Below are 16,211 nucleotides of genomic sequence, written 5' to 3'. Positions count from 1 at the left end.
CCTGACCCAATCAATCCCAAAAATGACTGTGGAGTTTTTGTTTGAGTGATTGCCAACAAGCCTAAATTACACCCAAAATAAATGCTGTTCCTTTATCTGTGAGGTACTAACACAAACCAAAACACCGAATAAATATATATGTCTAGTGTTTTTATGTTGATTGGTGTGAAGACATTTTCTGTATTGCATATCTCTTTATAAAGAGGTTATGGGTTTGGTAGGATCTAAATTATTTCTGGCTCTGGCTCCTACTTATTTCCTTATCTGTGAACATGTCATAAATATGTCTTGCTTTCGAAAGACCTTCAGAATTGGGTGGTTTTGATCACTGTGTACTAATAAATACTTCTGCCTAAGACTTCTAAATCTCCTCATCCCTTGAAACTCTTATTCCTCTATCTTTACATCATGCTTACAGTGTTTACACTGAAGACTTGTGCACTAACAGAGAGGTTCCACTAAATGAGCTGCAGATTTTCTCCCAAAAGTCTCTCTGAACGCAGCTTTTTCCTTGAGCTGAGTTGCTCTGAACTATAGAGCAGTTCTGTTTATTCTAATCTAGTCTGAATAGTTTGACGTGTTTATACCTGTCAACTTGATGCATGCAGCCATAAATTGTGGGGTGTGCAGACCTTTGAGATGATGAATTTGTACATCACATGCATCGTCGTGTTTGTGCAGGCACGAAAAAGTAAGGTGTTTAAGCACAGAGGAGCATATGACAGTGTTAAATGGTCTAAATTCTACTCATAATCTACCGAAAAAAGACAATTATAAAGACTATACCACTTTATGCACTCTTTCTAGCTGTTCAAGATCCAAACTGCAATATAAAGGAGAACAATTTGTATTTATGAATTCATGATCAGTGTTTTGCTATGAAACACTGATGTAGGCACAACTCTTTGTTGACCTTTTTTTACTGCATGTTTCCCTCCAGGAACGCACCAACATATGTATATCCAAATGACTCTTGCTGTAACGTGTCATGTCATGATATTGCCACCGTCTTTCCACACACCATGTATTCTTATTTTCCCTGGTACAATGACATTAACCTTTCTCTAGCGGAATCAATAGCATTTTATTCAATTCCTCTTTCTTAGCTCCCACTAAAGGTTAATGCATAAGAGATTGGATCGGTGAGAGCTCATTTCTTTTATTGGATAAAATGATGCCTGTGAACTGGCATTTGTATTAAAATGCAATTAATCGATATTCATGCGCAGAGAAGGAAAAAGATGACTGAGGGGTTTTCTTTAATGCTGGCATTGTAAATTCTGAGGCTAAAGTCATATACATGGCCTCAGGTTTGAAAATATACCACAGCTCTGATCACCACACAATATTTTCTCCGACAACAACCTTGTTACAAGGATACTCCATATCCATACAGCCAAAGGCCAAACGTTCTCCTTCAAAGACCTTCTTTACACAAAGTTATATGTCACTGCACTAAACAGGCTGTTAATCAGCAGAAACAATGCATGTCCTCATGTCACATATGTTATAGGTTACGTGACCAGACTTCCTATAAGATGTCCTTTAAGCAAGAGTATTTCTGGCTAATGTCTGTGTGCTCACTGACCCATCGTAGACTGCATAAGGTCTGAGGTGTTAGTTAAGGAGTGCTGCAGGCATAAAACTGTGTGCAGTGAGTGAAAACACACCTCATTACCAAGGCTGACACGACCTCCCACAGCGATGGAAGCCCTCACTCTAAGGCATGAAAAATCTATCATTTTTACTCATTCATTTATTTTGAATCAAAATTTTATACATTTTCACTGTAGGTATTTTTTTCTCCTGCATGGTATAAATAAATGAAGGAGTAAAAAAATAAGGCTTATGAAGATCAGCGTTAATCATGAAATCCAACCAAATATAACAATCTGTTATCTATAATAAAGAGAATTAGAAAACAAAAACTGGACCACAAATAAATCATTGTGATCAGTGATCATTTACTAGAATATTGACAGCCATCAGATCATGAATTCCAGCCTATGTGGTTGCTACTAAAATGACACTTACATTCGTTGTAAGAAGGCGGACACTGCTCTGAAAATAATAATAATAATAAAAAGGATAAACAGGAATAATTTCAAACTCTCATTCTCTTCACCACCTGCAGCTCAAACACAGCAGGGCTGGAGGAATGGCCATCTCTGGCTGTTTATTAAAAGTGATAAAAAATAAATAAACAGAAATGGGGAAAACCCTTGTAGCATGTCCACTGCCCCGAGGCACCACTTATCATGGAACCATTAAAACACAGACACACACACATATATAGAGCAGTGAGTGCAAGACTGAAAAAACAAAGAGTGTAGACTGTGGTCGAGTCTATCATCTCTGAATGCAATGTGATTCAGAATAATACTGATATATTTTTACAGCTACAACAGATAAAAAAAATCTCCAATGATCTTGTCAGAACGTTTTGTTTTCATCCACACAATATGAAATCAGTCATCGAGTCAGAGTGAACAGAATTTCAATCCAACTTCAAACATTTTCTGTGATAGTTTACAGGAGGTGGGGGCTCCTGCTGAATGTATCTGGCTGCCTGCTGTCTGGTCATAGTGTGGCAATTTGAAGATAATTAGTAAATAATCTATCAGCAGGGTGGCATTAAGTCTGTAATGACTTAAAACCCACATGGGTGACATCAGACAGGCTCGTAGATTCGTACAGCTGTTTAACATTTTTTGAAAATGTGTCAGTATGAATGCTTGCACATATGCGTGATGGATTATCAAGTGTAACGGCAGTTGTAATGAGTAAAATCTATCCATTAGGGTCTCCTAATGAGTCTCAATCTATACGGCTGTTAATGAGCCTCCGCTCTGTCAAGAGTTTAAGGACCTGATTGGGACTGAAGACAATCAAGAGTCAGACAGTATAAGCCAATAAATCCACAGCTGCAGCAGCTCCAGACCTCCTTTTACCTGCTAGTCCGTCAAGGGCTTCTGCCAAGCAAGCACCAATACCTCATAGCTGGCTGTCAGGTCACTGCAGGACATGTCAAAGCTCATTTGTACTTATAATTATAATAATTATAATTCCAATAGTGTGACAGTGACAGGTCCCATGTCGACTACATGAAGCTGAATTTCTACTCCGTTAAGGGGTTATAATGGAGAGTAAACATAAAGACACAGCTAAGGCACCTTCTATTCTCTACAGTCAACAAAAAGTGTAAACACAGCATTGGTTTTCATTCAGAAATAACGCAAAGTAAAAAAAGAAGAAGACATAACTCCATTTATTATAACATCTGAATCGTCGTACATGAATGAATACTGTGGAGAACATGCAGACCAACTGTGTACAACACATTATTCTACTGTTCTCATGTAATACATTAGGAGTACTACTTCGCAAAAGTGACAGGGAAGGGAGAACTTAAAAATCTAAGAGTGCTGAGCTCAAAAATGCCAATCATACAGGGCAAAGATACACATCCAGAGGATGTGCTCTTTCCAAGCTTCCCATTCATTCATTGCCATTTACTTAATGCGAATCATCTTGACACAGGAAACTTCAGTCAGCAGGATTACACCTTTCAGTGAACTATATTGTTAATATAAGAGAAAGCTTCCAAATGAGCCACAATCTCCATGTTGGAAGCACATATAAACAGACGTACCAATATGGAGTTAGTCAGCATCCTTCTAGTAAGTGGCCTATCAAGTGTCCCTCAGTTTGTATGTTCTATGATTGCCTGGCCTTGGTGTATCTTTGAGCTGTGTGTATTCATATTTATTTAAGACTTTTTCCCCGTGTGGCTTGGTATTTTTTTGGTTTTGACTTACTAACCACAGAACAAAATGGTCTAACTGTCTCTCTTCTAAAAAACAAGTTGATATCATATAAAAAGTATTAAAAACATCTAAGAATCTATAAACTGCCCTTAACTTAGATGCCACTTCAACTTCCTTTAGTTACAAAGAGAGGAAGGCCAACTACCAACATGTCTCAGACTGCAGGCAATACTAGGAGCAAAATATGTTTTATTTTTCCTTCAGAAAATAAAAACACAACTATATGTCTTTTAATAGCTACTGCAGTCACTCTGCACCATTACTGTGCCAACTATTTCACATAAATATGACAATTCTCTCCATTCTCTGCTTCTGCCACAGAGAAAACCTGCACTGATTCTACCGACAAGAGTGAAATTGCACTACTGTAATGATATCATGACTGTAAGATACCAGGCTTTCACAGCTGAAATTTGACAAGTGAGAACTCATTGCTCATAAATAAATTAGAATTCAACAGTGAAACAGTGTATCTGCACATCTGCACAATGCTTCTATTCAGACGGTACATGTATTACTCGAAGGGATTCTGTGACACAGCGGTAGTTTCTTCCTTCATTTAAAAGAAAAATGAAGGTGTGGCCTGCAGGATGTCTATGCTACGTACAGAGTATTGTGGAAAACTGCTTAGAGACTCCAAGCATGTAAATATTTAAATATTTAAAGCAGGCGGAGCTTGCATTCTTATGGCTTTATAACACAGATCACCGAGTGCTTTATTTTGTCCATTATTGTGTAAATTCTACCATGAAAAGGATGCAGTGTTTTGGACAGGTAAATAGAGAACTTCTGGTGATGTTGTTGATGAATGTTGTTGGGGGGGAGCTCAAACTGATCTTTGTCATTTTTGAGTGTCACTGAGACATTAGACTTCAGCTGAGTGACGCTGTGACTGACTCAGGACTTCTTTTGACTCTTTTTCTGCCTTTGTAGTAATAATTAAAGTTCATTTCACACATGATGTATGAGGTCATGATGGTTGGCGAATGCCTTGGAAAACTTCTCCCTATACACATCATGTATAGCTGCCCATAAGCAAACATGTAAACAACTCCATCTTTTGTATATATATATTGGTTATGTGTTGGGCTGATACACAGTCCAATTATGGTTTAATGTGGTCAGTGCATTAAAATGGAATTAAATGTGTACTCGTGCATGTGAAGATGTGAAGGAAAGATGAACAGTCGATTAGGTCTGTGTTAATGTGGAGTATTAATCCAGTCCAATTAAAGCACAGAACACGGAACAACACCTCTCTGTCTTAAGGGCCCTCTTCTTTTCTACAAAGCAATTAATTAGTCAGTACTTCTTTAATTCTTTAATTAGAACGTCTTTCTTTAATTTGACACATTAGCAAGTAACCCCCCCCCCCCCTACACACACACACACACTGCCCCCTACTTACTCAAATTACTGTTTAATTTTAGCACACTCATAGAAACACACATGTACACATACATCTCGTGTCCCTTCCTGCGTGACAGGTCACTGTTTGTGTGAGAAAACTGAAGGCGTGTTAGAGTTGTGATTGGCAGGCGATGTTGGCACAGTAACAGACAGCCAGGGGAGCACACAAACAACCATACACACACACACACACTCTCTACGGAGCAGTGTACTGCTGCAGCTGCCTGACCTCCAAACAGGCCTGACAACCGGAGCCTTAGGACATGGCTAGGTAATCGAAAACAACAAAGACTGAACTAAGACACTATTTTCCCATACTACCACCAAATAATAGGCTTATGCAACAATTCCCATCATAGTCTATTGATGTTAGTAGAGGAAGTGGACACAGAATCTCAAGGTAAGAAATATCAAAGCTCTCTCAAGTGATGGGAAGCATCCTCTGTTTAGGGTAACAGGCACTAGCATTTAGCATTCGACATGGCTGAAGGCAAAACGGCATGGGTTTAAGACCAGAGAGTAATGCTGCAGCAGTGGTGCAAAACTTCTGAGGTATTTGTTGTCAGTACCTGGAGGCAGGCTGGCTCTCTTCCTCTTCTTGCTATTCTCAGCAGTGTTTTCCAAGGAAGGACACTCAGTCACCAGCGGGCCGCTGGAACCGTTGAACTGCAGAGGGTCGTTGTTGGATGCTGGATCAAAGGGCAGAGCGTTGAGTCCTAGATAGAAAACACAGAATGCCACATTACCAACTGAGGCAGCGGCCCTTGACTCGGGGGGAATAGCACTGTAAAGCATCAAAAGACAAACGTGTACGTATTTGCAAAAAAAACAGCTGAGGTCAAGACAAACTTTACTTTTGATATTTATGCCAACAAAAAATGGAACTCTAAACCAAGAGGCAGCCTCAGGGGGTGAGAAATGCAGTTCTTTGAATGGCCACTTAAGACCCTCTCCAAAGACAAGTCACAATGAGTCAATTCCCTGTGACCTTCATGCTTTAAAGAAAAAAAAATGTTCCATTTATATAAAAATTCCTCAATCATCACATATTAAGACTTACATTAATGCACAATCTACCTGTTCATCTATTTCTGGACAAATCAAGAGCCGAGTTATGACAATGGCTGGAGCCACCGTGCATACTGATGAGGATCATGTGATACTATCAAGAAGCCCAGAACAACTCCTTTGCCCAGATCGCATTATGTCTGAGAGTTTCAAATCAACTTGACTGATTACATTTTTGTGTTTGGACAATTCCAGCAATTAAAGGTGTCACCTTGGGCTTGTTTTCTGCACTGGCCATTCTTCCTTCCATTTTAGAAACCAAATAACTCATCAAGTTATCAGGAAAATAACTGTCAGATTAACAATAGCATGTATTAGTTGCAGTTTTGTTGCACAGTTAACAAAATCCCAGCCTCTTTTATACAATCTTCAGAATGGGCATCAGGAACTTGTAAATATTTATAACCAATTAAAATAAAAAGAGTTTTTCCTCAACAAAAGAATTTCAATTTCTTTATCAGAATACTTGTATCCTGATCTGAGGCAAATAAGACACACTGGTACACTCTTTGGCTGACATCTACATCAATACTTTGTGCATGAATAGACACACTGAGTCATGCACGGTTTCCTTCGCTTCCAATCAAGGTCATTTTAACAAGGCTAAAACCTAACAATAGAAGTCTAAAAATTCCCATAGTGCAAATTTTACCAAGAATGTGTGTATGAAAGAATCCTGTGAGATGTAAAGAATGTAAAACTCCACACCACAACAGCCCCGGATTCTCTACATCCCAATTTGAAACATGTTGGAAGAAAGGTATGAGGCTAATGACAATCACAATAAAAACACTTATATAAATATATATATAAATATAAAAGCAAAATTGCTCCTGAGGCCTAATAAATAATACAAAACTTAACTTGTATTTCCTGCTTAATTTATCAGCTGTTCTTTTCTCTTTAAGGGTTCTATTTGTTTATAATTCAGAGCAGGATCCTGGAGAGACTCAGTCTACGTTCATGAAAAATTCATGACACTTCTTTGTGCTCAGATTTGTTTTTCCCTCCACGGCACAACAGATCAGAAGCCCCACTTTACTGTGGCTCTATCAGAGGTCTGAAGCACCCCAATCAGTTTGTATCAAACCCAGTCAGGACTCTAAACATCACCATAATACATAGGTATTTAAACTTCTGCATAACAAAAGATTACAGGTGATCTGCTAATGCTACAGTTTGAGCATTGTTTACATTAAATTGCATGCAGCCGCGTCACCGTCTCTCGTTCTTAACTGCTTTATAGACTTCTGTCTTCACTTCTCATGACTTCAATCAGTCAGTGGCAAGACTGATCAGTAACTTGATGGCGACTGACAACAGAGACCAAGAAAGAAAAGGAGATAAATTAAGGCCCACTTGACAGACAAATACTTTTCACACCAGCTTAAAGCCACAACAACATAACCCACTGTCTTTGTAACTTTCACACAGTACGCCAAGGCACAGTAGACTGAACCAAGCAACATTTTATCATCTCAGCCACAATTTCTAACTGGCTTGAACACGTTTAAGCCATGCCAAGGTGTTGAGTCAGAACTAGGTTTGAGTAGTGTTTGTGAGCAGGTAATATGATGACGAACTTCACCTCCACCAACCAACATTAAAAGAGTTTCTTTTGGGGTCCAGGAAATAGACGTCTTATTTAGCTACTTCGATTCCACACCTAACCTGCACACCTACTCATGACACTGATGTCCTTGTGATTCCTGTTCGACTGGGAGAAATATTTTGGGTTCTAAAGTATTTTTGCCTGCATCTCTCAAAGCAACAGTCATGATGCCTTTATGTGCCTACAAAAATAGGACAAAGTGTGTCAGAGAAGAAGAGGTAAAGTTATGCTTGCAATCTAGCCACCAGAACTTGAGAAATAGGGCCTTAAAATACATTAAATATGTGGGTGGTAAATTTGTTAGATTTAGGCATGGGGATGGTATTTTGCTGCAGTCAGTCTACACAGATCTCTATCCATCTGTCACACTCCTTTAAAAATGGCCGCCAATAGTCTAGAGAGTGAAATAAATCTATTACTCTGCCAATGGTAACTCTGTCACCAATAAACAGCTACAGTTTGCACTTAAAGAGACAGCTTTTCACTCATGAAAGGCATGGAGAGTTCCCAGGAAGAAAGGCAAACAGAAACCATGGAAAGAGTGAAACAGCACTGAACAGCTGGCAGGGAAATGCCACTTCACTTCACGCAGTGGTTACCATGTTAATGTAGTTGAAGTTGAAGGAGAGCAGTTCTTGTTTGCTTTATAGTGGTGGACTTGTCAGTAAAACAGAACACTGGAAATGTGGTGGAAAGGTGACTAATGCTGTCGACAAAAGATGAGTCTGCACGGAGAAGATGTTTGTTTACCACATGTGGGTTTTAAAAGTAGAGCTACATGACAGAAAAAAATCAGTACCTCATCTGGCTCTTGAGTGATAAGCTCCGAGTCAAAACTGGATTAAAGCCTTCCACAAACACAGCCTCAATGAAAAAAGGATACCTGCTATGTATTGTTATTTCATCACACATCAGAAGCGTGGTGTGAGCTCTGATCAGTTGTCAGTGTTCAGAATCGGCAATCGAACAGCTGAAATGTATGCTTGTTTTATAAATGAAGTGCCTGTGAGTGTGTGTGTGTATGAGTGTAAAACTGTGTGTACTAACAATGTCTTTGCTGGGTCATCGCCCCCCTGTCTCCACAGCTGTCTGTAGGGTGATGAATGGCATGTTTAAATTTCAACATCTGGCCAGAGGGAGGAGCAATGTCGGCAAATATCACTCCCCAGGGGAGGAAGAAAATAAATACCAGGAGGCTGGGCGGAGACAGGAGGAGACTAGACAGTGGTGCTGCTGAGTCAAGTCAGGAAGTGAAAACACTTAAATGAAAGACAAACTTTATGGCCTTGGGATGATTTATGAGGAGTATAACAAATGTTTCTGACCTGATCTTGCATGAAGGATGCATTAACAGCTTGCACTGGTAATGGTATAGTTACCCAGGAAAGCACAAGCCCATTGGAATAAGCGGTGGTCATTAAAACACCATTTAACTGCCTTAGAGTTCAAAACAAACTCATGTATCTTGTCTTCATAACGCACCAAACTAAGCCTGAACTGCTACAATAAAAGCTTGACTTGTTTAATCACACTTATGGTGTGCCACAGTTAATAAAATATGTGTTTCAAATAGATATATAAAAGTTTTAAGGAGTTATGGTTTAAGGTTGTTTGGACCCTAATGCACACGAAGGCTGAGGTGAACTAAACGTGAGCTTTTAATAATGAAAGCCAAAAAGTCAAAGACATAAAATCCCAGAACACAAAGTACTAACCAGACAAAGGCACTGGAAATCCACAGGAAGTCTGGAAACATGAAGGACAGGGAGGTGGGTTAACAAACAACGGACTGACAAAGACAAAGGGAAACACAGGACAAGACTATAACAAGACACAGGTGAGACACCTTAGGGCGGGGCAAGCAATCCTAAAGGAGGGAAAACACTAGGAAGTAAAACACACAGGAACACAAGGGGAAGCAGGACTTTCACAATAAAACAGGAAACACTACAAACACATGAGGACGGTCAGGAACAAAATCAAAAACTATGAAATACAATTAAATCAAAAACCATCAGACAAACTGATGCAACAAATGCAACAAAATAGAGAGATCACAGAATCATAACAGAGAGCTCATTTTTGGCAAACCACTTATCAGGACAGTTTGTAGCTGATTATTTAAGAAGAACAGACTACTAACACAATGTTACAAAGGAAACTAAAACCAGATCGCAGAAGGGGTACAACCCACTGTGGATCTTGTTTCACCATAGTTTCATAATGAACCAGTTTTGTGTTCGCATTTTCACAAATCGTACCATAATCCAACACTTTCAGTCACCGGCAGCTCTGGGATCAAACCTATGGCTATTACCAGCTCTGTATAAGTCTCATGTAGTCCTTACTCTAACTCCTATCAGCTAATAAACCCAATGGTATAGCATGAATAATGCGGAGCAGAAGGAAATGAGCATCAGCAGGAAGGAAGGGCATTATAGTGGGTGGAAGGGCCTCAGCAGTGGACTATTAATCTAAGACAGCACTGAGAAACATACCATACAGCACATTCATTCATCTGAACAAGGTGCAGGGCCAGATGGTGGCACACAATGTTTGCATACTCCTAACCTCAGAAATAAATAAGCTTCTCAGGCAGTTAAGTGTTCTGTAATGAAGTGGAAGAGAGAGCCATGAAACTGTCTTTCAGCTCCACTGATTTGTATGAACAAACGGGCAAAGTGGCGGAGAACTTTTACCAACTAGAAAAAAAGGTGAAGACAGACATTTTAATACCAAACAGCGAATAATGTGTGTGCATGTTCCCTCTGATGTTTTCAAGGCTGAAAGAGTGGGCTGCTTGTGGCAAGAATTTGCTCAGAACTTCGACACAATTCACCAAGATCACTAAACATTGTTATGCATACAACCTGCTAAAAAGCAACTTTTCAGAAATGCAAACATTTGTAAAGAGAATATGAACATATTTTTTAAACTGCCAACTGTACACAGTGTATGAGGAGCTGCACTTCACTCAAAACTCTGCCGTAATTCAGAAAATTATGCTGTAAATCAACATAACATGTATGTTCATCTGAATGCTTAAATGCTTTTACTTTGTTGTGTGAAATGAAGTAATTAAATAACATCCTATACATCTTTAATTGTTTAATATAACGTCATTGGGGACTGTTGGCCCTCTGATACTTTCGCATTATCAAATCCCTGAAAAAGGTTTGGAAACCCCTGCTCTACATCCTGTGTTAAGATGCATTACAACATTAGAACAACACCTTCAAAAACACCCCTTTAGTGTTGCAAGGTTGTAAGCACACAGCTGGATACAACTGACATAATTAATTCAGTAAAAGAGAAAACATTTATTCATGACACACAGATTAAACTCTGGAGTGGAAAGAGGGAGCAACAATTCCCAAAGAAACTATCGCATTGCAAAAACAACGCCAACAGTTCCTTGTTTTCATTCTTTTTGCACACTGCACTTCCCTTCCGTTTTAACAGTCCTGGAAGATCTGATCAGGGCAGGTCAGCGAATAGTGAAGAGAGATGACCAACAGTGTGTCAAGGTGCCAAGGATCTAATGAATTTCTTCTCAATGGTAGGACCATAAAGACATTACATGGGAGGGCATTAATTTGACCACTAAAAGTGCTGCACCTAATGCTTTACAAAAACATTTTGTTATCCGAATCTTCCATGTTCTCTACATTGAAGAACATCAGCAATAGTATGCAGATTAGGTGGAAAGGGCATCAAAGTCTTTGAAACTTGAGGTAACATTCTCTATTACCAACAGTCCACATAAATACCAATATATGCAGATCACAAGTCACATTCTGATAACATTCAGAATCCTGCTGCATTGCAATTACTGCAAAGGTGGATGCTGTACAGCCTATAACTCTGGGTCCAGTTGGGTGGCAGCTGGCAGGTCTACAAACAAGATCCCAAATTAGCCTTCAGTCACCTGAAAGGTGACTAATGTCACCTTTCAGGTGACTGATGAAACCTTGTCACAAGACCTCTATTAGTCCTTACTAAAAAGATTCTACACGTACATCAGTCACCACAATAAAAGGAGACATTACTCTATTCATAGCCTGGGGCGTCTGTCAGAACAACAGACCATGTGCACGAGTTGCAGGCCTCCTAAAAAGGTAGCTGTCTGTGAAGTTATGAGTGCCTTTAACAGATGCATAAACAAGGTGTCCGACGATGTGGCTTAGCAATGGATGGCAAAGCCTGCCAAGCAGCTGTGGAATTCTCAAGAGACTATTAGCCAAGCTTTTCACTTCCTGTGTATTTATAGCAATGACAAAGAGCAGCTAAAATCCGCCAGCCTTCATACAATACACAAGATCACTTCATCTGCAGCAGCATGAGCTGGATGACTTGGCTCATTTTTACAAAATTAATGGTTGAGACTAAAAGGATTCACACCCTTAATAATAATATTAGTGGATCACTTTACAAATGACAGATATAACAACCAGCAATAGCAGCCTTGGACTATATGCACAATGTATGTGTGTTTTCAATTGTGGGTTTTACTGAGAGTTTGACTTTTGAATCTTCACATCTGAGGGTCCAAAGTTCTCCTGTCAGGTTTGTATATTAAGAAGTTAATCCCTTGAATACCCTCTTAGTGTTCGTACAACACCTGCTCATGTTCTCGATCAGGAGTGACACACTTCATCCAGATAACACAAAAACCTTTGCCTTCATTAAAACCAGAGACAATTAAAAACCATCTGACTGATGCAGCATCTCCTTCATCTCACAGTGTGATGGGAGGAAGTCATGCAGAGAATTGATTACGGAGGGGACTGTGACACCGTTACCCATGGGGCCCTTTGCCAAATGGAGGTGGTCCAGAATGCTGTTGTTAAATTTGGCTGTTTCCATGGAGACTCGTTACAACAAAGACAAACTAAGGATGTAAATTTATTAGCTTGGTTAAAGAGTCACTGCGATGTTCATGAGTCTAACATTTAAAACATTTTGCTCAATCTTCTTGCCCAGCACAGTCAAGTCTTCTGAACATTGTGTCCACGACATATGTGTCTTTCTTGTGTCAGTTATTTATGTAATCCCCACAGAACAGTTCACACTGTTGTGTGTGTGTTTGGGAATGTAGCAGGTGCTGTCAGTGAAGCACATTTCAAAGCACTGGCAACACGGCTGCACAGGGACCACAGGAGGCTAGGTGCAACACACTGCAGCAATTAATATTCATCTAGAACAACTGCCAAGAAGAGGGCATTATTGTTTTACCTTAACAGTCCTGTGGTAGTGAAGCCACAGTCGTCATAATGTGCACATATAACTAGTAATTTTATTTTGCCATACATAGAGGCAATGTGGCAAAAATGAAAATGCAGAGAAGCAAATATAATAAACACACCACACATTACTTCACAGTTCAGTTCTTACCACCTAACTAGAAGTAGGAATATTCTGAATTTTGCATCTATAAGTAAATATCATCAAGGTTAATATCATGATGAGTACGTAAAAAGAATTATGTTGTTACAGTAGGGAGTTTGGTAAAGGTTAATATATTCCCTGACGTTATGGTGACATTTCAAAAACAATGCAAGTACAGCAACATCTCATTGTCCCCTTGACTCTGCATGTGATATAAACCAATACATTGGCATAATATGGAACTGGAGCACACTGTGGCAAACCATCAAACGTAAAGGGTTAAGGATGTGCAGGAAAGGTAATATTATGTTTGCGTTCTGCTTCTATATTTGTCAGCAAAGGGTTCCAGTGTTCACTTCTGCTGCGCTTCAAACGCAAGCTCAGGTGAACTCGAAGAGCACTAGCGCACCATAATAATGTCATGACTATTCATTACATTGGTGACAAGGAAAAAAAAAACCTCCTCAGCCCCCCCTCTGTCATTCCTCCAGGCCTCAGGGAATTCACTGAAGGTTAATTTATTTAAATCTCCCATCCACTCATCTCTATTCCATTAAACTCACTAAGAATCTTTGGTTTGCAGACTAATCCGCTTTCTCCTGTCAAAGGCCCCTGCCCTTTCTGCAATGCAGTGACTGAACAACTATGTGTATGTGTGTTAACAAGACAACACAGCAGCTGATAGGGTCATGTTAGCTTACACATGCCTGCACAGTGTCCTTTGAGAGTAATGCATAACGTTGGACTAATAAGTATACGCAGCTCTTATGGAGAGAGGCAATAAAGCTAAAACGTAGGTTTTTCCCCAAGAGGCTCGTTCTTTTCTACTGTCCTCAAGGCCAAAGGATGTTTAAGCTCTTACCATCTGTCCTCTCCTTTGAAAGACAGAACTCTTTAATACAGAGTAGAGTATGGTCAGATCAAGCAAACTGCAATTAGGCTGCAGTACTAATGATATCTTGGCTATGTGGGCAGTTGCTGTATCATTATTACAGCATGGTATAACTGGCATTAGCGCCCATATGCTAATGACTTTGGAAACACTATGTTGATGTGTTGTTGCGTTCCGGAGAGTCTAAGATATTTACTTCAATGTACCTTAACAATGCCACATTGTGACAGAGCTACGGAGCTGTGTGTGACGAGTGTGAACATCTGCAGACGACCACTTTTACAATATGCCTGGATTAACATTGTACAGCATGTCCTTCTGAGAGATTTGGGAGTTTCTAAGACTTGGATGTACTCAGTGCTCCACATTGCTACAGCCTGAAGTGCTCTCCCTGGAGTGTTAATTCAAAGTAAGCAGCTGAAATTGACAGAACTACAACTCTCAGATGGAAACATAGCTGCACCTTAAAGATCACACCATCCTTCCTAATTAAAACAAAAAAAAGTTTGGTCACAGAGGGAGCTAACTGTTGTTGTAAAGCTCACATCATTTTTTTTTTCTGTGCCGTATGCTTGTCCATGAACCTGTTTTATTTAACACCACCTCTTGCTTTCTCCCATCTGTCTTCTAAAACTCCTCTTAATTATGCCTTCCTCCTCCCCTCGGCCGCCATCTACTTTTTTTTCCCCTGTTCTGATATCTCAGCCGCTCTATAATTTGTTTTAGACCACCTATATTTTATACTTGTGAAGGGAATGGACTGAAACAGGACACGAGAGATTTATGATGAGCAGCTGCCATCGCTGACACAAGCTTTTAAAAGCAGCAAGCTGTATCCCGCTCTGACCTTTTGTCTTTGATTAAAAGTCCAACTGTTGTCACTCAACAGACCTTTGCCCTATAGAGCTGCAACTGCTTGAGGTGTTACGGGACATACCTAGGCTTTTTATTAATAAATACATTTGCAGGGAAAAACACTGAATAATTCAATATAATGTCGGCTAAAATTTGATCAGGTATAAAAACAATCTGTTACTACTTCTACATCTCCAGCTTGATCTCATTTCATCATTTTCTGCCTCATTTGTCAGTAGCTCTTGCCTCAGGTAAAAGGGTCACTAGAGTATTTACTGCAGTGATTTTTAAAAGAATATTTTCAGTGTTTCATTGTATCTTGTAATCACCTAAGGCTATCGGGATTGGATACATAGTTCTAACAAAGCTGCAGTAATTTATCGTTTCAGTACTTATTCAGAGGAGATAAAGTTGATGTCTGTAATAATCCATAAAGAAAATTAATAGTCACAGAAAAATATTTAAAATAAAACGGTTGATTAGTCGCCTGCAGTCAATGGCACATAAAAAATGAGCACCATTGGGCTATATCAACTCATCACCATTCCAAAATATTAATTTTCTTAACTCACTTGGTGCCACAACTTCCCAGATCTCTTTGCAGACCATGTTTAGTACGCCCACATCTTGTCGTTGCACGTCAGAACATCCCAGAGGCTGCACTTAATTTCAAGTAGAGTAGATAAGAAGCTTGATTCCCTTGTGTGTCAATTAATATGTGTAAAAAGTGTTCTTCTGTTGCCTGCATTGTTTGACATAAAGCAGGCTGCAGTGTCCTCTCTTTTCCCTTTTCTGGAATGAATATGACTAAAAGTGGATCCTAATGCATCAGACCCCCCCTGAGTGAGATCTCTCTAGTTCTAGATGCAACAGCCCGTTTTCAAAAGACAATTCCTCGCCTTTGATGCTATTTTGGGAAAGGAGCTACCATACAGGTCTGTAGAGAAAAATTACCAGATGGCTACTTGTCATTCTTCAGGAGTCTGAGCTCTGAATTCTGGTCCAGCGAGCTGAGGTCCTAACTGTGAGGACTGATGCTGATCACGATCTAACAGAGACACACATGCTGCCTTGATATAACAGCTGATTAGCATACAAGCCATGGTAATGGTTTGCTTTCTGTAGTGAGTTGCTGCCACTAAACCAGCCTGAGTCCCAG

The 16,211-nt window shown here is 39.7% G+C and overlaps 1 protein-coding gene across 4 annotated transcripts in view; it reads right to left on the bottom strand.

Moving 5' to 3' along the window:
• The window catches only part of enox2 (ecto-NOX disulfide-thiol exchanger 2), a 137,998-nt gene that overhangs the window by 66,167 nt on the left and 55,620 nt on the right, over window positions 1-16,211 (bottom strand). For 2 of the 4 annotated variants that reach the window (XM_028416782.1, XM_028416781.1), the window contains exons 1-2: window positions 9,633-9,745; window positions 5,807-5,953 (exon numbers count right to left, since the gene is read on the bottom strand). Coding sequence is in view for 2 of the 4 variants with exons in the window: in XM_028416779.1 (XP_028272580.1) it covers window positions 5,807-5,953 (147 nt within the window). In the remaining 2 variants the exon portion in view is untranslated. Of the gene's footprint in view, window positions 1-5,806; window positions 5,954-9,632; window positions 9,746-16,211 lie in introns of those variants that run through there. The other 2 variants (XM_028416779.1, XM_028416780.1) reach the window with 1 other exon arrangement.

Source organism: Parambassis ranga, chromosome 10 (assembly GCF_900634625.1).
Source record: "Parambassis ranga chromosome 10, fParRan2.1, whole genome shotgun sequence".
Classification (NCBI taxonomy): Eukaryota; Metazoa; Chordata; class Actinopteri; family Ambassidae; genus Parambassis; species Parambassis ranga.
This window is presented reverse-complemented; position numbering and strand designations above follow the sequence as displayed.